The sequence below is a fragment of the Gopherus evgoodei genome, unplaced genomic scaffold (assembly GCF_007399415.2).
Source record: "Gopherus evgoodei ecotype Sinaloan lineage unplaced genomic scaffold, rGopEvg1_v1.p scaffold_32_arrow_ctg1, whole genome shotgun sequence".
NCBI classification, from domain to species: domain Eukaryota; kingdom Metazoa; phylum Chordata; order Testudines; family Testudinidae; genus Gopherus; species Gopherus evgoodei.
Window position 1 is genome coordinate 749,110 of NW_022059994.1, and position 19,845 is coordinate 768,954.

Here is a 19,845-nt window from a genome sequence, read left to right on the forward strand (position 1 = left end):
TAAACTCATAACCACAGTCTGTCTTCATAGCTGACAATGACCATCAGAGTCAGAACATTACGAGCTTTTGTAAAAGACCTTGCTGAATATAGTTTTACAGTACTGACACTGTATGCAATCACTTGGTTTAACTGATTTTGGGGGGCATTAAACCTTCTATTTGTCCCTCAGGATGGCTAACCCTGATTGTCACAGTAGATGCCTGTGTCAACATTTCTATTTTTTTTTTTTAAACCAGACGATATCCTCAGAGTTTCTTCACTTTCTGTGAGCATTTTGCTGCGGTTTATAACCCTATCCTTCCTCATCACTAGACTCAGTATATTTTTCTGTAGCCCAAGAACAGAAAATGCCTTTCCATTTGATTTCCTTTACGAGCTGACGATCCAGGCAAGTAACGCGATCGACAAGTTGTGTAACTTTAAATATGTTGTTAGCCCCATTGAATTTAATAGGGCTACTCACAGGCTTAAAGTTAAGCATGTGCTTAAGTGCTTTGCTGGATCAAAGACTAAGAGAACAACAGGACAAGGACAAAGAATAGTAAAGTTTCCCTGAGAGCAGCAGAATTAATCCTCTGTAATTTGGTTTTTGACAGAAAATTAAGCTTCTGAATACATGAATTGTTCCACAGAGAGTAAGAAAAATTTCAACTTTTGGTTGAAAACTGAGAAATTTGTGGTTGAAAATTTTCAGTTTTTGCGTATTTCAAGTTTTGGATGAAAAGTCAAAAATTTCTATGGAACATTCTACCAAAACATTTGTTCTTCATTTTTTTTTTTTGGCGGGGGGTGGGGGCGGAAAAGCAGAGAGGAACATTTTCCAGACAGCTCTCACATAACTCTTTCAGGGGAAAGATGGTGTCTTTTCTGGGTTTGAACAGTGCACAACATAATGTGGTCCTATCACTGCCGGGGCTTTTGGGCATTGGTCTTTTATGAATTAGACAGAATGGACGACTGCGGGAACTTATCAAATCATGAACCCAGAAAAGCACCATCATAGCACTTATATTGATACATAAATCACAAGAATCATAACATCAAACTGAAGGAAACTGATCACAACTCCTCGTAGGGAATGTCTACACTACAAAATTAAGTAGGCCTAACTCTGTCAGCATACAGCTGCCGCAGTAATTACGTGGCTTGTGCGTGTCTACACTTTGCTTCTTGTATCAGCGGTGCGCGTCCTCACTGGGAGTGCTTGTATTGATTGTACCGTCACTGGGTGGCATTGTAAGCTGGCTTCTGAAAGCTAGTAAACTCAGTGTGTCTCCACTGACACTGCATCGACCGAACTACATCGACTTTCACTCTACACCTCTCATGGAAGTGGAGTTATTAAATTGCTGTGGCAGGACAGTTATTGTAGTTCCCTAGTCAGGTCGACGTCAGCTACCTTGCATCAACCTAACTCTGTAGCATAGACTAGGCCTCAGGCTCTTGTCAGACTGTCAAGAGGGCAGCTGCAACCCTAATGGGGAAGCAGACCCTTCCTCACCCCACCCTCCTCCCCCAAAATTGCAGCTGAAATAATAAATAAAGTAGACAGAAGAGCAGAAAATACATCCATTATTTCAAAAATGTCTTCATTTACAGGGAATTAGTACAAAGTTAAAAGAGGAGCTGTGAGTGATCTTTGTAAACTGAATGAAAGATATCCTAAGTTGATGAGAACACCTTTGAATGAGTCCAAGTGGAATAATGTACCCTTTCTCACAGATACACTCTGAGGTGGGCTCCTGCACCCCCAACCCGGAAGAAAGGGAAGATTTTCTCGCCAGTAAAAGAGACCGAGCGGAAAGCGTAGAACGGTTTCACATTATCAGCATCAAAAAATTCCACCAGCCCCTCTTCGTAGTCCAGAGAAACCCGAATCTTCTCAGGTTTCCTACTTAGGGAAAGGAGTGTCATAGGGCTAGTGAGAGCCCAGAACTCACCCCACCACTGTCGCTCTACAGCCCAGATCCCCTCCTCAGGCTTAAGGATCACTACTCCTTCCTTCCTCCGCACAGACTCTCTGGCCACCCCCACAGCCCAGCCTCCTTTGCTCCCAACTTTCACCCCCCAGTAATGTCTCCCAGAGGTGAATCCCTCAGAGGCCAGCACACAGGGAGAATAACGAAATCCCTCATGATTGGCGAGCAGCTTCTTGTCTACGCCTTCCAGTCTGACTCTTTTCTGATCCTTCGACAAGATGAGGTAGGGATTTGCTGAGTCTGGATCCAGGGTCACCTTCTCTAGAGAGAGTAAGAGAATCAGAGTGTTAGAGACAGAGCTCAGCCCTGAGGGAGGCTTTGATCGTGTCAGTTACAGAAGCTGTCCCAGTTGGAGAGAGAATCAATTTCTCTCCTTGCTCTTGATTGTATATCTGAGTGAGGAAGGACGGCTGGATGATGAACAGATTTTAATTAATATTTTTAAATGATCACAAATGTTATCCAAACTTTTCATTTGCCAAAAAACAATTTTGGATAAATAAAAAACAATTTTGGATAAATAAATAAATAAAAAACAAACAAACAAACAAACACACACACACACACACACACACACACACACACACACACACCAATTTTGACCATTTTTATATTAAAAAAACCATGAAAAAAGATCCTCATAAAATCCTAAAAAAAGAAAAATATGTTAAATACTTCAAAAGGAAAGCATTTTAAAAATATTTTTTTGCAAAACTTTCCCCCCCCCCCCTTTCCATTTTCCAACCAGGAGAGATCTGCCACTGTTCACGCTTCTGCTGTCTCTGAAGCTGAGCTCAGGGATCATTGCTGGATCCCCTCAGCTAAGAACAGGTGAAAGAACAGTATGATTATGCTGAAATGGGTGTGGTGTGTGTGTGTATACGGTCCTGAATTAAGAAGAAAAAAGAACCAAAGACCTTCTTAAAGCCAGTGGGTGTGCTGAGCTCACTCTGTTACCATCCATGGGAGGCGCAATCAAGCCTCTTTACATAGTAAAAACATCTGGAAACAAGGAAGGCTACAAGTGCAGGATAGAGCTAAGTTTCATGGTGTGAGGGGTTTCCTTTGTGGCAGAAGTAGGGATTAGAGGTTTGGGTTTGCAGTGTGTGTATTCCAGGGAGAAAGTCAGAGAAGCAGTTGTGAGAGTGACCCTGAGAGGGGACAGAGAGAACAGAGCCCCCCCCATTCCACCAAGGGACACTCAGTGTTACCACACTGAACAAAATCACAGTGAGAACAATGGGAACCCCAAATCCTGAGTGAGGCTTCCTATATGAATGGGGAGAGAGGCCCCTAATGCTACATCGACATTGCACACCACTGGCAGTAGGGTGCAGGGTATGTGTATCCACACGCTGCAGGGAAAAGCATCAACACTGTGGTGTGTAGCTACACATTTCAGTGAAAGGCTCTGGCAGAGTGGAGGCAACGGGGAAAGGATCCGGCAGTGGGGAGGCAGCGGCACATCCTGGGGAAGGTTTTGCTTGGGCATGTAGAGAGCCATGTAGGGTATATACCCCGCAGGGCACATGGGTGTTTTCACTTCCCTAAGCTGAGCCTCATCATCTATAACTACAAACTATTTATACCTGTGCTAGGGGGGCATGTAGCCTATGCGCTCTATGCACAGCCACAAGAATATTGTGCAGGGTAGATGCACTTTAAGGAGAGGATTCACAAAAGCCGGCATGCTAGACAGGGAGCTGCCTAAACTAACTGGTGGGAGGGGTGCATGGTAAGCCCCGCCTCGCTCATGGAGATAATACCTAAGTCTGGACAGCACAGAGGTGCCTATCCCTGCTTGTGATCCATGAACCTGGGGGATGCAGGCAGCTGAATGCCTGTCCTGCCTGAGCTGGTAGATGTGCTCAGAGGCTGATTAGTTCTACAGAAAACAGTGGGGGTGAGGAAAAATGCACATTCCCTTATACCCTTATTCCCTTTAGTCCAGTGATTAGGGTGCTCACCTGGGCTATAGGAGACCCCTAACTCTGCCTGCTCGAGAGAAGGGATTAAAACAGGGATCTCCCATCTCTCAGATAAGTGCTCTGGCCTCAGAGTGGGGGACATCAGGCCCCGCCCCCTTCTGTGGCCCCACCCTTCTCTTCCGCTTGTGGCCCCACCCCTCTCCACGGCCTTGCCCCCTGCTCCACCTCTTCCCCCCGAGGCCCTGCCCTCTGCTCCTCCTCTTGCTCCTGTAGCCCCGCCCCTTTATGCAGTCCCACCCCACTCTGTAGCCCCCACTCCCTGCTTCTCCTCTTCCCCCATGGCCTCACCCCTCCCTTCATGGTCCCCACCCTCTGCCCCTCCTCTTCCCCCAAAGTCCCATCCCCATGCCACCTGAGCTGGGCCGTGATCAGAACTCCCCGTGGAGCCTGAGTCGCTGTGGGAAGCCCCAGACCCTCAACCTGCCCAGGGCGGGGGGGGTGGGAGGCCTAAGAGATGCCCCTGGCTCTTGTCCCCATCCCAGCCCCATTTTAAAATCCTGTTCTCCTCACAGATGGAGAGGGACTTGAACTGGAGGATTTCCACATCCTGGATGAGTACCCTCACCACTGGCTGAAAGCTACAAGGGGCCTTTCCCTTCAACTGTTCTACACAGAACTCGGTGGCCTCTGAGCCTGCCTACCACGTTGGGCCTCACAGACAAAATAGGCTGTTGTCTCTGGCTCGCATGGGGGATTGGGTGGGAGGGAGGCAGCGGTGTGCCTGCCGAGAGGTAGAAACTTAGGTCCTTGGTGCCTACATTTTTCAGTGAAAGTCCCTGAGCTGAGACACCTCCATTCAGGTGGCAGCCAGGCAGGGGTTTTGTGGATCCCGTGATGCCTAAAACTGGGCATTAGGTGCCTTGGTCTGGGTTTGTGGACTGGGGCCAGAACTCCCTGGGCACGCAGCTTGCTGGTGTGGCAGACCAAGGGATTTCTGAGCCAGGAAACTGCCTGCACCAAAATGGCTGATAGAATTCAATGCTGATAGACGCAAAATACTGCACATGGGAAAACAATCCCAATGAAATTTGGGGGTCCAAATTCGCTGTTGCCACTCAAGAGACAGACCTTGGAGTCATTGTGGATAGTTCTCTGACATAGGGTTGCAAACCCTCCAGGATTTTCCAGGAGTCTCCAAGAACTAAAGTTTCATCTTTAATTAAAGATTATGTCATGTGATGAAATCTCCAGGACTACATCCAACCAAAATGGACTACTCTACTCTGAAAACTTCTGCTCTGTGTGCAGCGACAGTCAAAAAAGTGAACAGAATATTAGGAACCCTTGGGAGGGATGGGATTTGGACTTTGATAAAATGTGAACATTCATTACCTGCTTCTGTAAGGCAGTCTCTCCACCCTGCAATCAATAAATAGAAATGAGAACTCCTCTGAACGAACATTAAATTAGCAAGCAGCAATATTATACAGAATGAAATGTGGGGAGTGGAAAGGGGGAAACAGAAGTAAATCTGGTCACAAATGTGTTTGAAAACTTTTCCTGCAAAGAATATTTAATTGAAATGGTAATTTTTGGAGGAAAAATGATGATTCTTGGGGGGGGGAAGGGGAACCTTTTTTTCTGTGGTGAAATGTTAAAAAAAAATGTAAATCAACATTTAGAAATGAGACAATTCGTGTTTCATTTCAAATTAAAATATCATTTTTCAAATAAATTTTCCTGTTTAAACAAAAAACCTTACTTTGTGCTAAATGTCAATTTGAAATGATAATTTTCATTTTTTAGAACCTTTTGGTTCCATTATTATTTTTTTTAATATTTTGACTTTTTGGGGGAAACTAATTTTCAAAGAGCAAAATGTCCAGCACATCTTCCAAACACCTCTAGTTATAAATTCTAGTAAAAAGTTACCATGACATAATGTCAGAAATACATATACAGCACATGAGCAGTTCTCTTTCAAAGGCTACACATTTAATAGAGAGTTTACAGAAATTTCCAATAACTAATATTTATTTCTATATTATCATCATACTTAACCTGGAGATACACTAAAGTTATCTTTAAAACAAACAAGCAAAACAAATAACCCTTTTTATTAAAGGTCTAATGCTTCACTCACTGATGTCCATGGCAAATCCTCAATTGTATCCTATGGACCCAATTCCAAATCTCACAAGACTGAAGGGAAAGACCCTGGCTTTGTATCCAACCCACCTGGAGAAGGTCTGATTTTCCAAAGATTTGAAATAACAACAGGAAATAAAATTACTAATATTTATATTTTGATAACATACTTTAAGCATTTATTGTATCTTTGATTTCTAGAAATATAAACTTCCCCTCTTCAGTGCCTCATGTCCTTACTAGAAAGTAAAGGTTTAGACACATGCAAAACGTTGACATGCGCTTACGTGCCAATTACCTTCAATGAGACAAAAAACTCCATGCCTAAAGTTAAACATGTGCTTAAGGGCTGCCCTAAATAGGGAGACACTTAAATACTTGTATAAAACTTTCTTGAATCAGGGCCTTAGATTTTCCCTTCGTTGTGTATGTTAAATCTCATGCCTTTATTATATTAGATCGTCAGTACCAAGATTAAGGCTGATGGGTCATTTCTATTCAACTTTCCTGGTTTTAGTCACATATAAAACTTTTTAAAAAAAAGTTTCCTTTCAATGTGAAATTCCACATATTTAATATTAACCCACCCCGCAACATCTTTTAAAAATTAAATTAAAAACCAAATGACATTATAAAAACACCCCAAACAAGCAACCAACCCCCACCGCACCCCCAAACAAGGGTACTGTGTGCAAAAGATTGTGAAAGGAGAGGGAATAACACTTACTACGTTCTGCAGCCTTCTTCTCTAAAAAAATAAGCAGAAATAAATACACTATTATTATTACATTTCTTTCCCCCAGGGATACACAGTAAAAAGACTATACCCTTTATGGTCAAAATTTACCTATGGCTCTACAAACCTCCCCCAGGGACTGCACTGGGGTACGCTGGCAGAGTGGCCAAACAAAGTGTCTATGAGTTCACTAAATGCAAGGTAAAGTGACTCTGCTCTGAATGCAAATAGGCATGGGGTCCCATAGGAATGGGGTCCCAGATCTCTTGGCTCCAGTCCCCACAAAACTGGTGCACAGTGAAAATGGTCATTGTTTGGGTTCCTGAGTTTTAATATGTCCAGCATGACACACCCTGTGCCTGATTTTCAGAAGAGCTCAGCATGTACAGTAACCTTTGACTCCTGCTGGAACTTGGATTCCTCTGATCTTAAAACCAGGCTCCAGGAGTCTCAGGGTGTATCTTCAATGCAGAGTTAACTTGAATGATTGGCACTTGGGTCTGAGCATCTAGGTTAGCCTGGACCAGGTTTGCAGCCGCTCTGCGAACACATACTCAGAAATTTACTGTGTCTTCACTACTGTTGCATTCACCATTGTGCAGTACTAGGACTTCTGGGGACATATCCCAGGGTTCTTTGGTCTATGCTAAGCTGAGCCATTCTACGATTCTTTTCCAATGATTTTTGGAAGAACTTGTCTCTCCTTCTCGGCACCCGGGGGAATTATGGGAAGGAACTGGAGGACCATCAGAATTCTAGTAATTTAGCCTGAGCCCTCACTGGAATACCAGCCTGACTGAAAGCAGAGCCCCAGCTGTGTGAACTAGCCTGGGTGGAAAGGACCACTGAACTCAGGCCAGAGGATTGTGTGTGTGAATGAAAGATGGGGCTACGAGCAACAGCTGAGTGAAAGCCAGGGCTAGTTCTGAAGTCAGTCATACACTTGGATTCATTACACAAAAACTGAGGAAATTCAAATCAGTGATGACATGTGACAATTTGGGCCTTATCCGTGTTGCATATTTCCACTTTATACAACTGTATTTTGGCTCTGCATATTAGATCTCAACTGCAAAGTCCCATACACTAAATTTTAAGTTTCTACTTTGTTTTGTTCTTAAGAAATGGTAAAAGAAAAAAATGGAGCTTGGATGAACATTCTCATATTTAGGATGCTGTAAATTGGGAACACTTTGTTCAAATCACTTCCAATTTTGCAGAACAAAAGTCACCCCCTGCTCTAGGGCTATAATTTTTTTGTGCTGATATCACTGTTTTGGGATTTAGAGAGGGGAACAAAAACAGACTTTGCAATCATTTGAAAATAAAAGTAACAACCTTAACTATGGAGTCATCACCATCACTGCATATCATTAAAAAAAATATTTATTAAGAGAATGCCTCTTTATGGTTTACTTCCTTTATTTAATGTATTACCTTTTGTTTTCAAGTGATAAATTAAGAGACCAATAAAAAAAAACTGAATAACCACGATCGTGCACAGAATGGCGATCCAGGCAGATTTCTTCGGGAAAAAAAGTTCTGGGAGAAAAAAAAAAAAAAAGAACTGGCATTACTTTGGAAGCAAGGACAAAGGTCAAATGATTTTTATTACAAATATATACATGTACAGCAGAATTTGGGTGAGACAAGGAATCAGAGATGGCCCTGTTTACACTACGAAATTGATCAGAAACTGACTTAAAATGATCTTGATTAGAACCATTTTAACAGTAATATATGGTGTCAGTGAGTAAGTGAGCTTGGCTTGATTCACTGCTGAGATATTGTTCAATGCTGTGATATCACATATAATAATTACAGTTGAAGTGAACAGTTTTTGACAAACAACCCATAAGATAAAAATTACCTACACAGAAAAGTTTGCTAAAGTGAAGAATCCAGACACATATCAATGGTTTGAGTCTATACTACCTTTATTTAAAAAAAAAATAGAGTTAAAAAAATTAGCTATCTTACCTGCAAATTTCCAGTTTTCAAAAGATGTGGGTTTCTTGTAATTTAATCTTAACTATGAATTTCTTGGCTTCTATTTTTTCCCCAGAACTTTAGAGAGTTCTTCAATATAACATACTCAAATTACTACTACTAACAACATAAGAGAATTATAACAATGTAATAAACAGTGGGGAAATATGGGAAAAAACACACGATTGAGGAACATACAAAAATGTCAAAGAAAGAAATAGATGAGACACTGAGAGGAATGAAAAATTAGAAAGCATGAGGATTAAATGGGGGCATGGATTGTGGACGAAATGACAAACCACTCTCTATGACTGCCTACTGGAAAAAATTAACAAATGTTTGAAGAACAGATGTCCAAGATGGATGGTGACAGAGAGAAAAGAAAGAAGGAAGAAAGCAAGCTGCAGTGATCCTCAGAGTTACAGGGTGATCATGTGTTTACCAACTATATGGAAACTTCTATAATGGCACTTCTGGCAAAGAAAATTTGGATCGTGCTAATTTGCAGTGGAATGCTGCATCCCGAGCAGGAAAATTCCACAGCAAACATGAAAGGGATGCAAGACCACCTGACGCTGAACAGAAGGGTCACAAAGGATGCAAAACAGAAAAAAGAAAAAGCTAGAGAGGTATGATTAGTGTTGCCTAATCTTTTTAATTGTTAATAATACTTGTATTGGTTGCCAGTTGAATCTTATTAGTAGACTGAGGGCAAGAGGATTCTTGTCCCAGAATCAGGCTACACTGAACTCAAACAAACGAGTTCAATATCTTGTAGGGAACCTCGTGGTGTAGGGTGAGGACTCACACACTGTGGGCAAAGCAAAGCTTTAGAGATTTTTATTAAGATCAATAAGAAAGCCAGAAAAATTCCAAGCCACATAAATAATCATCAATAACACGGCATTGGGGATATCTGCGGTATCATTCTTTGCATGCGCTCTTAGATTTGCTTACTCACACCCTTCCTTGAGGACCTGGTGGTAAGAAACTAAGGACTAGTCCCACCTCTGGCATGCTGAATGAGTCCAATGGTCCAGGTTCCTCAATGCCCAAGACTGATAGTAGATAACTACAGAGTTGAAGGGTACAATGATGGAAAGTTAACCCCCTCCACATGGTGGTTTGCCCTATTACAGGGCTGGAGCACCATCATGATTATTCATGTGAATGCTCAGCCTTCCATGCCCACATCTAACTTCCTCACCCTCATAATATCGGGGTGCACTTATCCTGTAGGTCAGCATATTTATACAAATTGCCATTTCTCTCATTATCATACCCATCACTTCCTACTCAGGCGAGTTTCAGTGATCGCTTCCTTGTTCCTGCGGCTGCTATTTACTATTAGATTTCAACTCCTGCTATTGAGGAAGCTATTTCTAGTTCCCCAGAATCTATGGGTAACTGGCCATTTAGCTATAAAAAAAACAAAGAAACAACTCAGGCCTACTATATTTGACTGTACTTATGCTAACTTGCTTAAGCTACTGACTTACAGGATCCAGGCCTGTAGGTTCCTTGTTTTACAGCAGAATATAATGAAGGCAAACCAGCCCTATGGGCTACAGTAGTCTACAAAAAAGATATGACAGAATCCCACATTAGTGGATCACTGAGATAGTGAAAATGCGCAAGGTTCCTCCATGATCATATTCTTTTGGCAGCAATGAATGGTTAACTGGGACCCTCGACTCTTCCTGGAAGGGAATCTCATTGATGAGGTCCAAATCTTTCAAGGGGATTCCATAGCATCACAGCTGTTTGTGGCAGCAGTGCTGCAACTCACAAGGACACCCCGGAAGACAAATTGCAGTTGTCATATCAGGAAAGAATCATTACCAGCTAACTATCTGCTACACAGGGATGATCTGAAAATGTATGGACAGTCACAAAGGGAGATACAGAGACTGATGAGATAGATGCATAAAACAGTTTAGTGAAGACATAAAGCTAAGGTTTGGATCGGCTCAATGAGCATCGGCATCTGTAAAGAGGGGGAAAAATGGTTCAGTCTGATGGTGCTCAAGTCAACAAAGGCACAATCCAGCATCTCGCTCACCGTGGCCCCTATAAATATCTCAGGATCAGGGAACTGTCAGAGGTACAACATAAGGAAATCACAGAAGATGTGAGGAAACAATATTACACATACATAAAAACTAATCTAAAAACAACAAACAAGTTGGTCTGAGTCATCAATGTATGATACCGCAAGTATGGCCCATGGCTGGAGTGATCAACTGGAATCTATCAGAGAAGAACAAAATTGAAAAACAAGAAAAAACCTCCTCGTAATACACAGAGTAATGAATGTTAATCAAGATATGGAGAGGATTTACATCCAATGATGTGATGGAGGAAAAATCTGGGGGTGGGGTGGGGTGGAGGAAGTAACAGACAGACAGTGAAGAATATAACAACATCAAAATATATGAAGAGTCAAGAAGAGTAAAAGCCCATCTGGTCACAACAACAGGTGATGGCTGAACGCGTATCCCAGTCCAAGAAAGCATAAGAGAAAGGAGAAAGCAAATCACCAGAGAAAGACCCAAAATATTTGCACAGAAAGCAATGCCTGGAGAGAGATCAAACCCATTAGTGATAGAAGATTAAGAAATTAGTGGCTTGTAGATGGTTATCCTCAAAAGAGAGACAGCTGCATTCTGGTTGCCTATGAGTAGTCGTTAAGGCCTAATGACACTTGAAACATAATAGATTAAACAGAACTGCTCCCCAAGATGCAGAATGTATTCTGAAAAGAAAGATGGTGGAGCATGTGTTGAGGGCCTGCAGGATCCTGGCTGGGAGAGAATATATGAATAGACACAATGAGGTTGCCAAGCATCTGCATTGGAGCCTCTGTGGAAAATATATATTCAAATGAACCATGCAGTGTTATCATCACCAAGTTGAAAATGTTCTAGAAAATGAAGAGGTATAAGATTTAATGGGATCTGGCAATTGTCACAGACCAAACCATGCGGGCAAACAGGTTTGATACAGCTGTTGTAGAAAAGAAGACAAAGACATACCAGCCGACAGAACTATTAAAAAAAAAAGAAATAAGAGAACATAGAGTTCTTCATAATTTGCCATCAATTATTATGGAAAAACTAGAACAAAAATAAATCCCAGTGATTAACGGAGCACCTGGAGGAATCCATAAGGATATGAATGCGTAGCTCAAGAATATGTTAGTACTTCACTATATCCTGATTGTTGTCGACCTCAGGAAGACAGCACTCTTAAGGGAAAGGAGAATTAGGGCATTTGAGCACCTAAATGACAGGAATTCTGCAGAGGGTTTAACAAAACTCCAGACTACCAAACCTACGAAGTTGGTTCATGGTCATGATTTACTGGACACTCATGGGGACAAATTAAAGGTTTCCCCTTTCTAAGCTAAAAGATTTTTGTATGATGTGAAGGATCTTTGTTTGAAAAAAAAAATCCCCATGATGTAATACTGAGGGATAATAATAAATAACTCAGCTCTAATATAGTGCTTTTCATTGGCAGATAAAGAACTTTACAACCTTAACATTACTTTAAAAAGATTCTGGTAGAGAGATTTCCTTAGTTTTATTTGCTCATTTGAAGGTACACTGGAAAGGATTCCTGTTCTAGAGAAATCTGATCATCAAAGTATGCTTATTAGACTTCAGCAGGGCTGTCCCACTGAAATAAACAGGGGCAGTTCACACCTCTCAAGCTATTGTTTCAGGCTCTCTTCAGACACAGGCAGACACCAATGCATTGATTACACAGAAATCACATTTTGAAGGTTTAATTCAGAACCACAAATGTTAGAGTGGTGTTTTTTAAAATGTAACTTTAGATGCTGGAGAACAGCCATGGCAAATAGACAGCAACATTATCACCATAGTACATAAGGGACCATGACTGTGGATTGAGGGCTGCCAGTCAGTTTCACCCAAAATATCCAGCAAATAGTTAAGAATAAAAAATACATTCCTAGAAATCAGGACAGTTCATGAATGATTCAATTCCCTTAGAAGGTTTAAATTGGCAATGAACATTTATTCTGACCTGTTCAACTGGTTTTATTTTGTACACGGAGATAGGAAACCACACCGCTCCACATCCTCCATTTTGCCATGAAGCAAAAAGCCAGTCTGCCTCACCTACTGCTCCTTGTACAGACTGGAAATGCCACTCTACCTGCCATAATAACTGTGCGTCAGTGGCCCCCACCTTCCAGACACATACCCATTCATAGTGAATCCACACCACACAATCTGTGTAGGCTGTTTGCATTGATCAAACCTGGATGGAGCTTTGTTTTGTTATGAAACACAGAAGGGAGCTGAGCTATATATTATTGCTGGAGTCACCTGAATGCACCATTAACATAGTCTTACAAGTTCTTCTCCTTGGATTGAGAAACCTGTTCAGTCTTTCAAGACATGCTTTAATGTCATGGAAGGGCCAAAATCCATGTGCTGTTTATGTAAATACCCGATACAGGCTATGTCAGCTCTTTTTACAGGCCCAAATTCCAGAGTTTGGTCAAGAGGCCGAGAGGCCCAGCAAATAGTGAATATTAGCTGAAAAGAAGCAGAACAAACAAGAGACAACCTTGCCTTTTACTAAAATAGGCACGGTCAGCAGAACTCCAGACGGGGAGCAGTAATTGGCACTCTTATCTGAAGCTGCAAACAGACCAAAGGAATGAAAGGGGCCCTGTGTCTGAATCTGTGTCCATTCCTCTGCAAGAGAAGATCGCCATGTTCTCTCCACATGCCAACCTTGAGTTTATGGAAGAGGTTCATGCATGTCAGTGTGAGATATGACCTCCTCCCTTCTCCCTCCCAGATACCAGTGTCTGCATTTAGAAACACAAATGAGCAACATGAAAGGCAATTTCTATTGCCATGTACTTTTCAATGTCTTTTTCCTTTAACCCCCAGGTATGTACCTGTTGGACAATCAGAACCTACTTCATTCCCATGACCCAAAATCAGAATTCAACATATATACTTTAATACTAATACACTTTATACATTGTTTAAACAAAAAAACCTGTGTACTAATTGTATGTTATTTGTTAACCTGAAACCATGGGCAGAGACATTATGTAATCTTTAGACTACTGACTACTGTGCTTATCTTGTCTTGCTGCTAGACCTATCTAGGGGCTCAGGACCACCCACCTCGTTACTTCTCTCCGCTCATGAAAAATCTATATAATCCAATGTAATCAATTGTTTGGCAGTGTCTCTGAGTCTGATAAGCAAAGTGACACTCCACCAGCACTCTATGTAATAACCCCACATGCTTGATTCTACACAGTGTCCCTTTTGTTCCTTCAGTCATTAGCTTTGTGCTGTAGTGTATTTGGTGGGGAGCTGTGGCAAAGAGCCAGAGAGTTTGCCCTCTGCCTTAATCTCTCTAAGGAGAGTGAATTATTGGAGCAGACCTGTTCCCGGGGAACGAGGAAGCGGTGTCTGAGTTGATATTTCTGAAAGAGGGTTTCACCTATATGCTGTTTGTGACCATTTCACTTCAAGGACTGAAGTTTGTAGCATAAATAAAACATGATGCACTAAGAATATACCCAGACTCTGCCTTGGTGATCTCTCCTCCAATGGGCAGCAAACATGTGAGGCCGTGAAATCCGCTACTGTTCAGCTGTGGGGAGACAACAGCTTGGGAAGGAATTAGGCACAATAAGAACATAAGAACGGCCAGACTGGGTCAGACCAAAGGTCCATCTAGCCCAGCATCCTGTCTTCTGACAGTGGCCAATGCCAGGTGCCCCAGCGGGAATGAACAGAACAAGTGATCATCAAATGATCCATCCCTTGTTGCCCATTCCCAACTTCTGGCAAACAGAGGCTAGGGACACCATCCCTGTCCATCCTGGCCTATCATTAATGGACCTGTCCTCCATGAACGTATCTAGTTCTTTTTTGAACCGTGTTATAGTCTTGGCCTTCACAACATCCTCTGTTTGAATATTTATGTATCATTCAATCACTATTCATTTGCATACATGATAATGCTTAGTGGCTGTTTCTAAGGCAGTTTTCATTGGTATAGACACATTTTAACATTGTTAGCCAATTGCGGGTGTGTGCGTGTTGATGGTCACATTGTGGTTTGGATGGCAACTGACCTGCTATATAAATTCTTGATTCCTTTTCTTGTTTGAGGAGAGTGCTCCTAATGGAACAGGAGATGTTCTGGTTTGAGGTTTCTGTTATGATTATAGAAGTTTCTGTTTCAAACAGGCCATTAGCCTCTTGGAATGTTCTTTCAGACAGCAACGGTACATGTTGTCCAGTGAGACCTCTCCAGAAAACCTCAGGCTCTGGGAACCACCCGGCCGATCGGCACACCACTCGGATCCCTCCATCCTGATAACCCTCAACAGAGAGGAGAGGAGCAGCACCTAGAGCTAGAGGAGAGTGGAATAAAATTGTTTCAATTTTATATTGTGCCGTGGTGTTGCAGCCATGTCGGTTGCAGGATATTAGACAAGGCGGGCGAGGTAATAGCTTTTATTGTACCAATTTCCATTGGGGAGAGAAAGCTTTTGAGCTTACACAGAGCTCTTCTTCAAGTCTGGGAAACTAACTGAGTGTGTCACAGGTAAATACAAGATGGAACACTCTGAGTTAGGCTCCCAGACCTGAAGAAGAGCTCTGTGTAAACTAGAAAGCTTGGCTCTCTTCCCAACAGAAGATGGTCGAGTAGGAGATATTACCTGGCCCAACTTATCTCTTTAACATTGTAACTTATACCGATATTCAGCATAAGGAGTAAGTATTTAAACCTTCAGCACAACAAATGCATGGGAATGCTCAACAGAAGCAGAGCCGAAAGTCATCAAGTGACTTGGGAAGAAGCTCAGATTGAAGCAAGAAACCAACAAAGACGCAAGGCAGCGGTGAAGGCCCTCTGTGCCACATGGCATAAAGTGCATAAGTCAAGTTAGTCATAAAAAGGCACCTGTCTGGCTTAAGGGGACAGCGTTAGAACAGGAGAAGACAGCTGCAGCCATCTCTGCACTGACGTTCTGGGTGTGCATGGCAGCTCAGGTAGATGGATCAGCACTAACTATGCTCTAGCTGGCTCGCTAAAAGTAAAAGCGAGGATGCCACAACATGGGCTTCATTGCCAGCTGCTCCAGCGGGTATGTTCCCAGGGTGCTGAAAGCTGCTCTGAAGCCCACTTCTAGTTTTAGAGAGCTAGCTACAGGACAGTTAGCGTGGGCATATCTACATGAGGTACAATCCACGCCCCTGGCTGCAATGCAGGCAGCCCCTTAGTTTCATCCACTGTTGCTGACAGATGCTCAGGATGTGCTGAGAGCAGTGAACAAAGTTTCTGTTTCAAACAGGCCATTAGCCTCTTGGAATGTTCTTTCAGACAGCAACGGTACATGTTGTCCAGTGAGACCTCTCCAGAAAACCTCAGGCTCTGGGAACCACCCGGCCGATCGGCACACCACTCGGATCCCTCCATCCTGATAACCCTCAACAGAGAGGAGAGGAGCAGCACCTAGAGCTAGAGGAGAGTGGAATAAAATTGTTTCAATTTTATATTGTGCCGTGGTGTTGCAGCCATGTCGGTTGCAGGATATTAGACAAGGCGGGCGAGGTTGGTGGATGGTGACAAACTAATGGGAGCCATTAGGCCACTTATTGATGGCCACTCTTTTGAAAGAGTAGGGTGCCAGGCAGAGCTGACCTGTGCCCTCCAATAGTGGGAGAGCAGAGTGAGGGCAGCCGGCTTCAGCAGTGTTACTGAGCATGCTCAGTGTGTGTGAGCATGCTCAGTACAAGCCAAGTAGCAAATGGGGGGGGGGATGAGACCTCGCAGGCCCCACCCCGAACGTGTCGTCTCTGATGCCAGTCCCTCTTCCACAAAGAAATTAGACCTCTCTTCACAACGGGAGACTTAGGATATTCACAATCTTATCCATGAATGCACATTTTCAAATCCATTTTAGAGGGTAAATTGCTGAGGAGACATCTACAGTCACATCACGATTTCACAATTTCCCGAGATCTGCAGCAGCTGAGCATGAGACCGGTGATGGAAAAAAAGTGTTGGTATCTGCGGCTGAATATCTTTTAATGATGTTATTCAGGAAGGCGTCCTGCAGATTTCAATAGATCTCTCAGTGGCCTTTATGATCAGGGACCACAGCTGATCTCTGCTGCTTCTCATGGGTAAACTGGTTCCTATAGTGTAGTTCAATCATTTTCTTCCTGCCTAATGAAAGCAACCTATGCCAGGGGTTCTCAACCTTTTTCTCTCTGAGCCCCCCCCCACCCCGACAACATGCTATAAAAACTCCACAGGCCTCCTCTGCCACACCAACTTTTTTTCTGCATATAAAAGCCAGGGCCAGCGTTAGTGGGTAGGTAGCAGGGCAATTGCCTGGGGCCCCACACCACTTGGGGCCACATGAAGCTCAGTTGCTCAGGCTTTAGATTCAGCCCTATGCAGTGGGACTTCAGCTTTCTGACCCGGGCCCCAGCAAATCTAATGCCAGCCCTATTTGGCAACCCCCCTGAAATCTGTTTGCAGCCCCCCAAGGAGTCCTGGGGCCCTGTTTGAGAACCACTGACCTAGACAATTAAACTCTTTTCACCTCACCTGACTCGAGACATGAACCAAAGTCTACTGAAGATATTACAGCCGGCTTCAAAGACATTGGAAAACCTCCAGTTGATTGCTATGGGCTTTGGATCAGGCCCTCACCATGTACATAAAAGCAGTGGACCTGACTGTGATAGGAGATATTTTGATTAAGAGATGCACCATTACTTTGCTTTTTACATCTGTCTGCACATCTCCTTTTCAGTGAATGATTATTTGGTCGTCTCTCTGCTGTCTCATTTTCCAACAGCATTTGGGACACTGGGCTAACACAATGTTGATTGACCTGGAGAAGTCTTTGGAGGAACTGGGTCTTGTGGTGTGAGGTTCATGTTGGGCTCCTTTGCTGTCCCCGGGGTCTCAAGATATAGCAACTATAGCCACCCAGGAGGATGCACCTCTTCCTCTCTTAGGTGAGCCAAAAAAGAGTAGGAAAAACACCTTAAATTTAGAAACACATGCCAAAAGCTTCCAGCTTATTGGGTACTGAGCTGAAAATGAGAAAAAAAAAACAACCACCAACAATCAAATGCTACTGCTAAAGGAAATACAAGCACAAGCTACTGACCTGCCACCTCCAGTTCCATATGGGCATCGTTATAAAAGGAAGTTGACTCAAAATAGCACGTGTATCGTCCCTCATCCATGGGTCTGATATTATGTAACCTCAAGGCAACACTTCCATTTCTGATGCCGTCTTTCAGAAACTCTGTCCTTCCTGTATATTCTGGTATCTGATATTCAGTCTGATCCTTTCCATCACGATAGCGATGCACAAAGGAAGAGTAATCGGACCGGGACCATCTCACCTCCATGTTCTCAGCACTCATTGCGGGAGACAAGTGACAGGGTAACACAATGTCCTCACCCACAATAGCAGTGACAGGTTGATCTGGTCCGATGACTGTGAACTGGGCTGTGAAACATACCATGACACAAGGAAAATAAACTTTAACAAATTGAGAATATCATATTGCTTCTATATAAATTAATGGTACATCTACATCTTGAACACTGCATGCAGATGTGGTCACCCCATCTCAAAAAAGATATATTGGAATTGGAAAAGTACAGAAAAAGGCAACAAAAATTATTAGGAGTATGAAACAGCTTCCATATGAGGAGAGATTAATAAGACTGGGACTTTTCAGCTTGGAAAACGGACAACTAAGGCTGGATATGATAGAGGTCTATAAAATCATGACTAGTGTGGAGAAAGTAAATAAGGAAGTGTTCTTTACTCCTCATAACACAAAACTAAGGGTCATCAAATGAAGTTAATAGGCAGCAGGTTTAAAACAAACAAAAGGAAGTATTTCTTCACACAACACACAGTTAACCTGTGGAACTCTTTGCCAGAGGATTTGTGAAGGCCAAGACTATAACAAGGTTCAAAAAGAAACTAGATAAATTCATGGAGGATAGCCATTGATGGATCTATTAGCCAAGATGAGGCTAGGGACACCATCCCAGCCTCCGTTTGCCAGAGGCTGGGAGTGGGAGGTAGGGGATGGATCACTTGGTGATTGCTTGTGCTCTTCATTCCCTCTGGGGCATTCGGCATTGGCCACTGTTGGAAGACAGGATACTGGGCTGGATGGACCTTTGGTTTGACCCATTATGGCCATTCTTATGGTGATTAATAAAAAATATAAATGGTTACATTTGATCAGAGCTGGCCTCGTATTTACTATGAAGGCACTTGGTTCCTGATTCAAGCAGAATTTTCAGTCCTTTCTGAAATCTTCATACTGTAGAACCTCAGAGTTACGAACAGCAGACTTACGAACTGACCAGTCAACCACACACCCCGTTTGGAACCAGAAGTACACAATCAGGCAGGACAGACCAGACAAAAAAGGCAGCAAATACAGTATAGGGCTATGTTAAACAAACTACTATAAAAAAAAGGGGGAATTTACAAAAAAAATCTGACAATTAAGATGGTTAAAAGCAGCATTTTTCTTCTACATAGTAAAGTTTCAAAGCAACGTTAAGTCAATGTTCAGCTATAAAGTTTTGAAAGAACCACCATAACGTTTTGTTCAGAGTTACGAACAACCTCCATTCCCCAGGTGTTCGCAACTCTGAGCTTCTACTGTACATAGTCAGCTTGGAAATGGCAATGTATCTTTAGGGCCTTGTTCTAATTTGTGCTCATTTTCTCAAGAGGTTTCCTAGTTTCATCTCCCCCACAATGACCTGTCCTTAAAAATCTAACCTAGTTGTAAAATGCCTTTTCTGCAGAGACAGAGAAAAAAAATAGGAAGGAGAATCCTCCCAAAGCTTATACCACTGGGTTTCAAGCTTTAAAACCAAAATATTAAAATGATGTTTGTTTTGACTCTGCAATGTGAGCCAAGTGTGGTTTGCAGACACTTGACAGCATCGAAAAGACTCAGCAAACTCAGCTGGCCCTCAGGAAC

At 42.7% G+C, this 19,845-nt stretch overlaps 1 protein-coding gene across 2 annotated transcripts in view; it reads right to left on the reverse strand.

The window, feature by feature from the left end:
* Positions 1-771: 771 nt before the first annotated feature.
* Positions 772-19,845, reverse strand: part of LOC115640803 (butyrophilin subfamily 1 member A1-like) — a 34,478-nt gene continuing 15,404 nt past the window's right edge. Inside the window, exons 3-9 of one of the 2 annotated variants that reach the window (XM_030543802.1) lie at positions 17,988-18,335; positions 16,136-16,318; positions 14,925-15,023; positions 8,231-8,335; positions 6,785-6,805; positions 5,302-5,328; positions 772-2,242 (exon numbers count right to left, since the gene is read on the reverse strand). In XM_030543802.1, the coding sequence (XP_030399662.1) occupies positions 1,719-2,242; positions 5,302-5,328; positions 6,785-6,805; positions 8,231-8,335; positions 14,925-15,023; positions 16,136-16,318; positions 17,988-18,249 (1,221 nt within the window). In that variant the 5' untranslated portion in view covers positions 18,250-18,335 and the 3' untranslated portion in view covers positions 772-1,718. The other variant, XM_030543801.1, reaches the window with a different exon arrangement.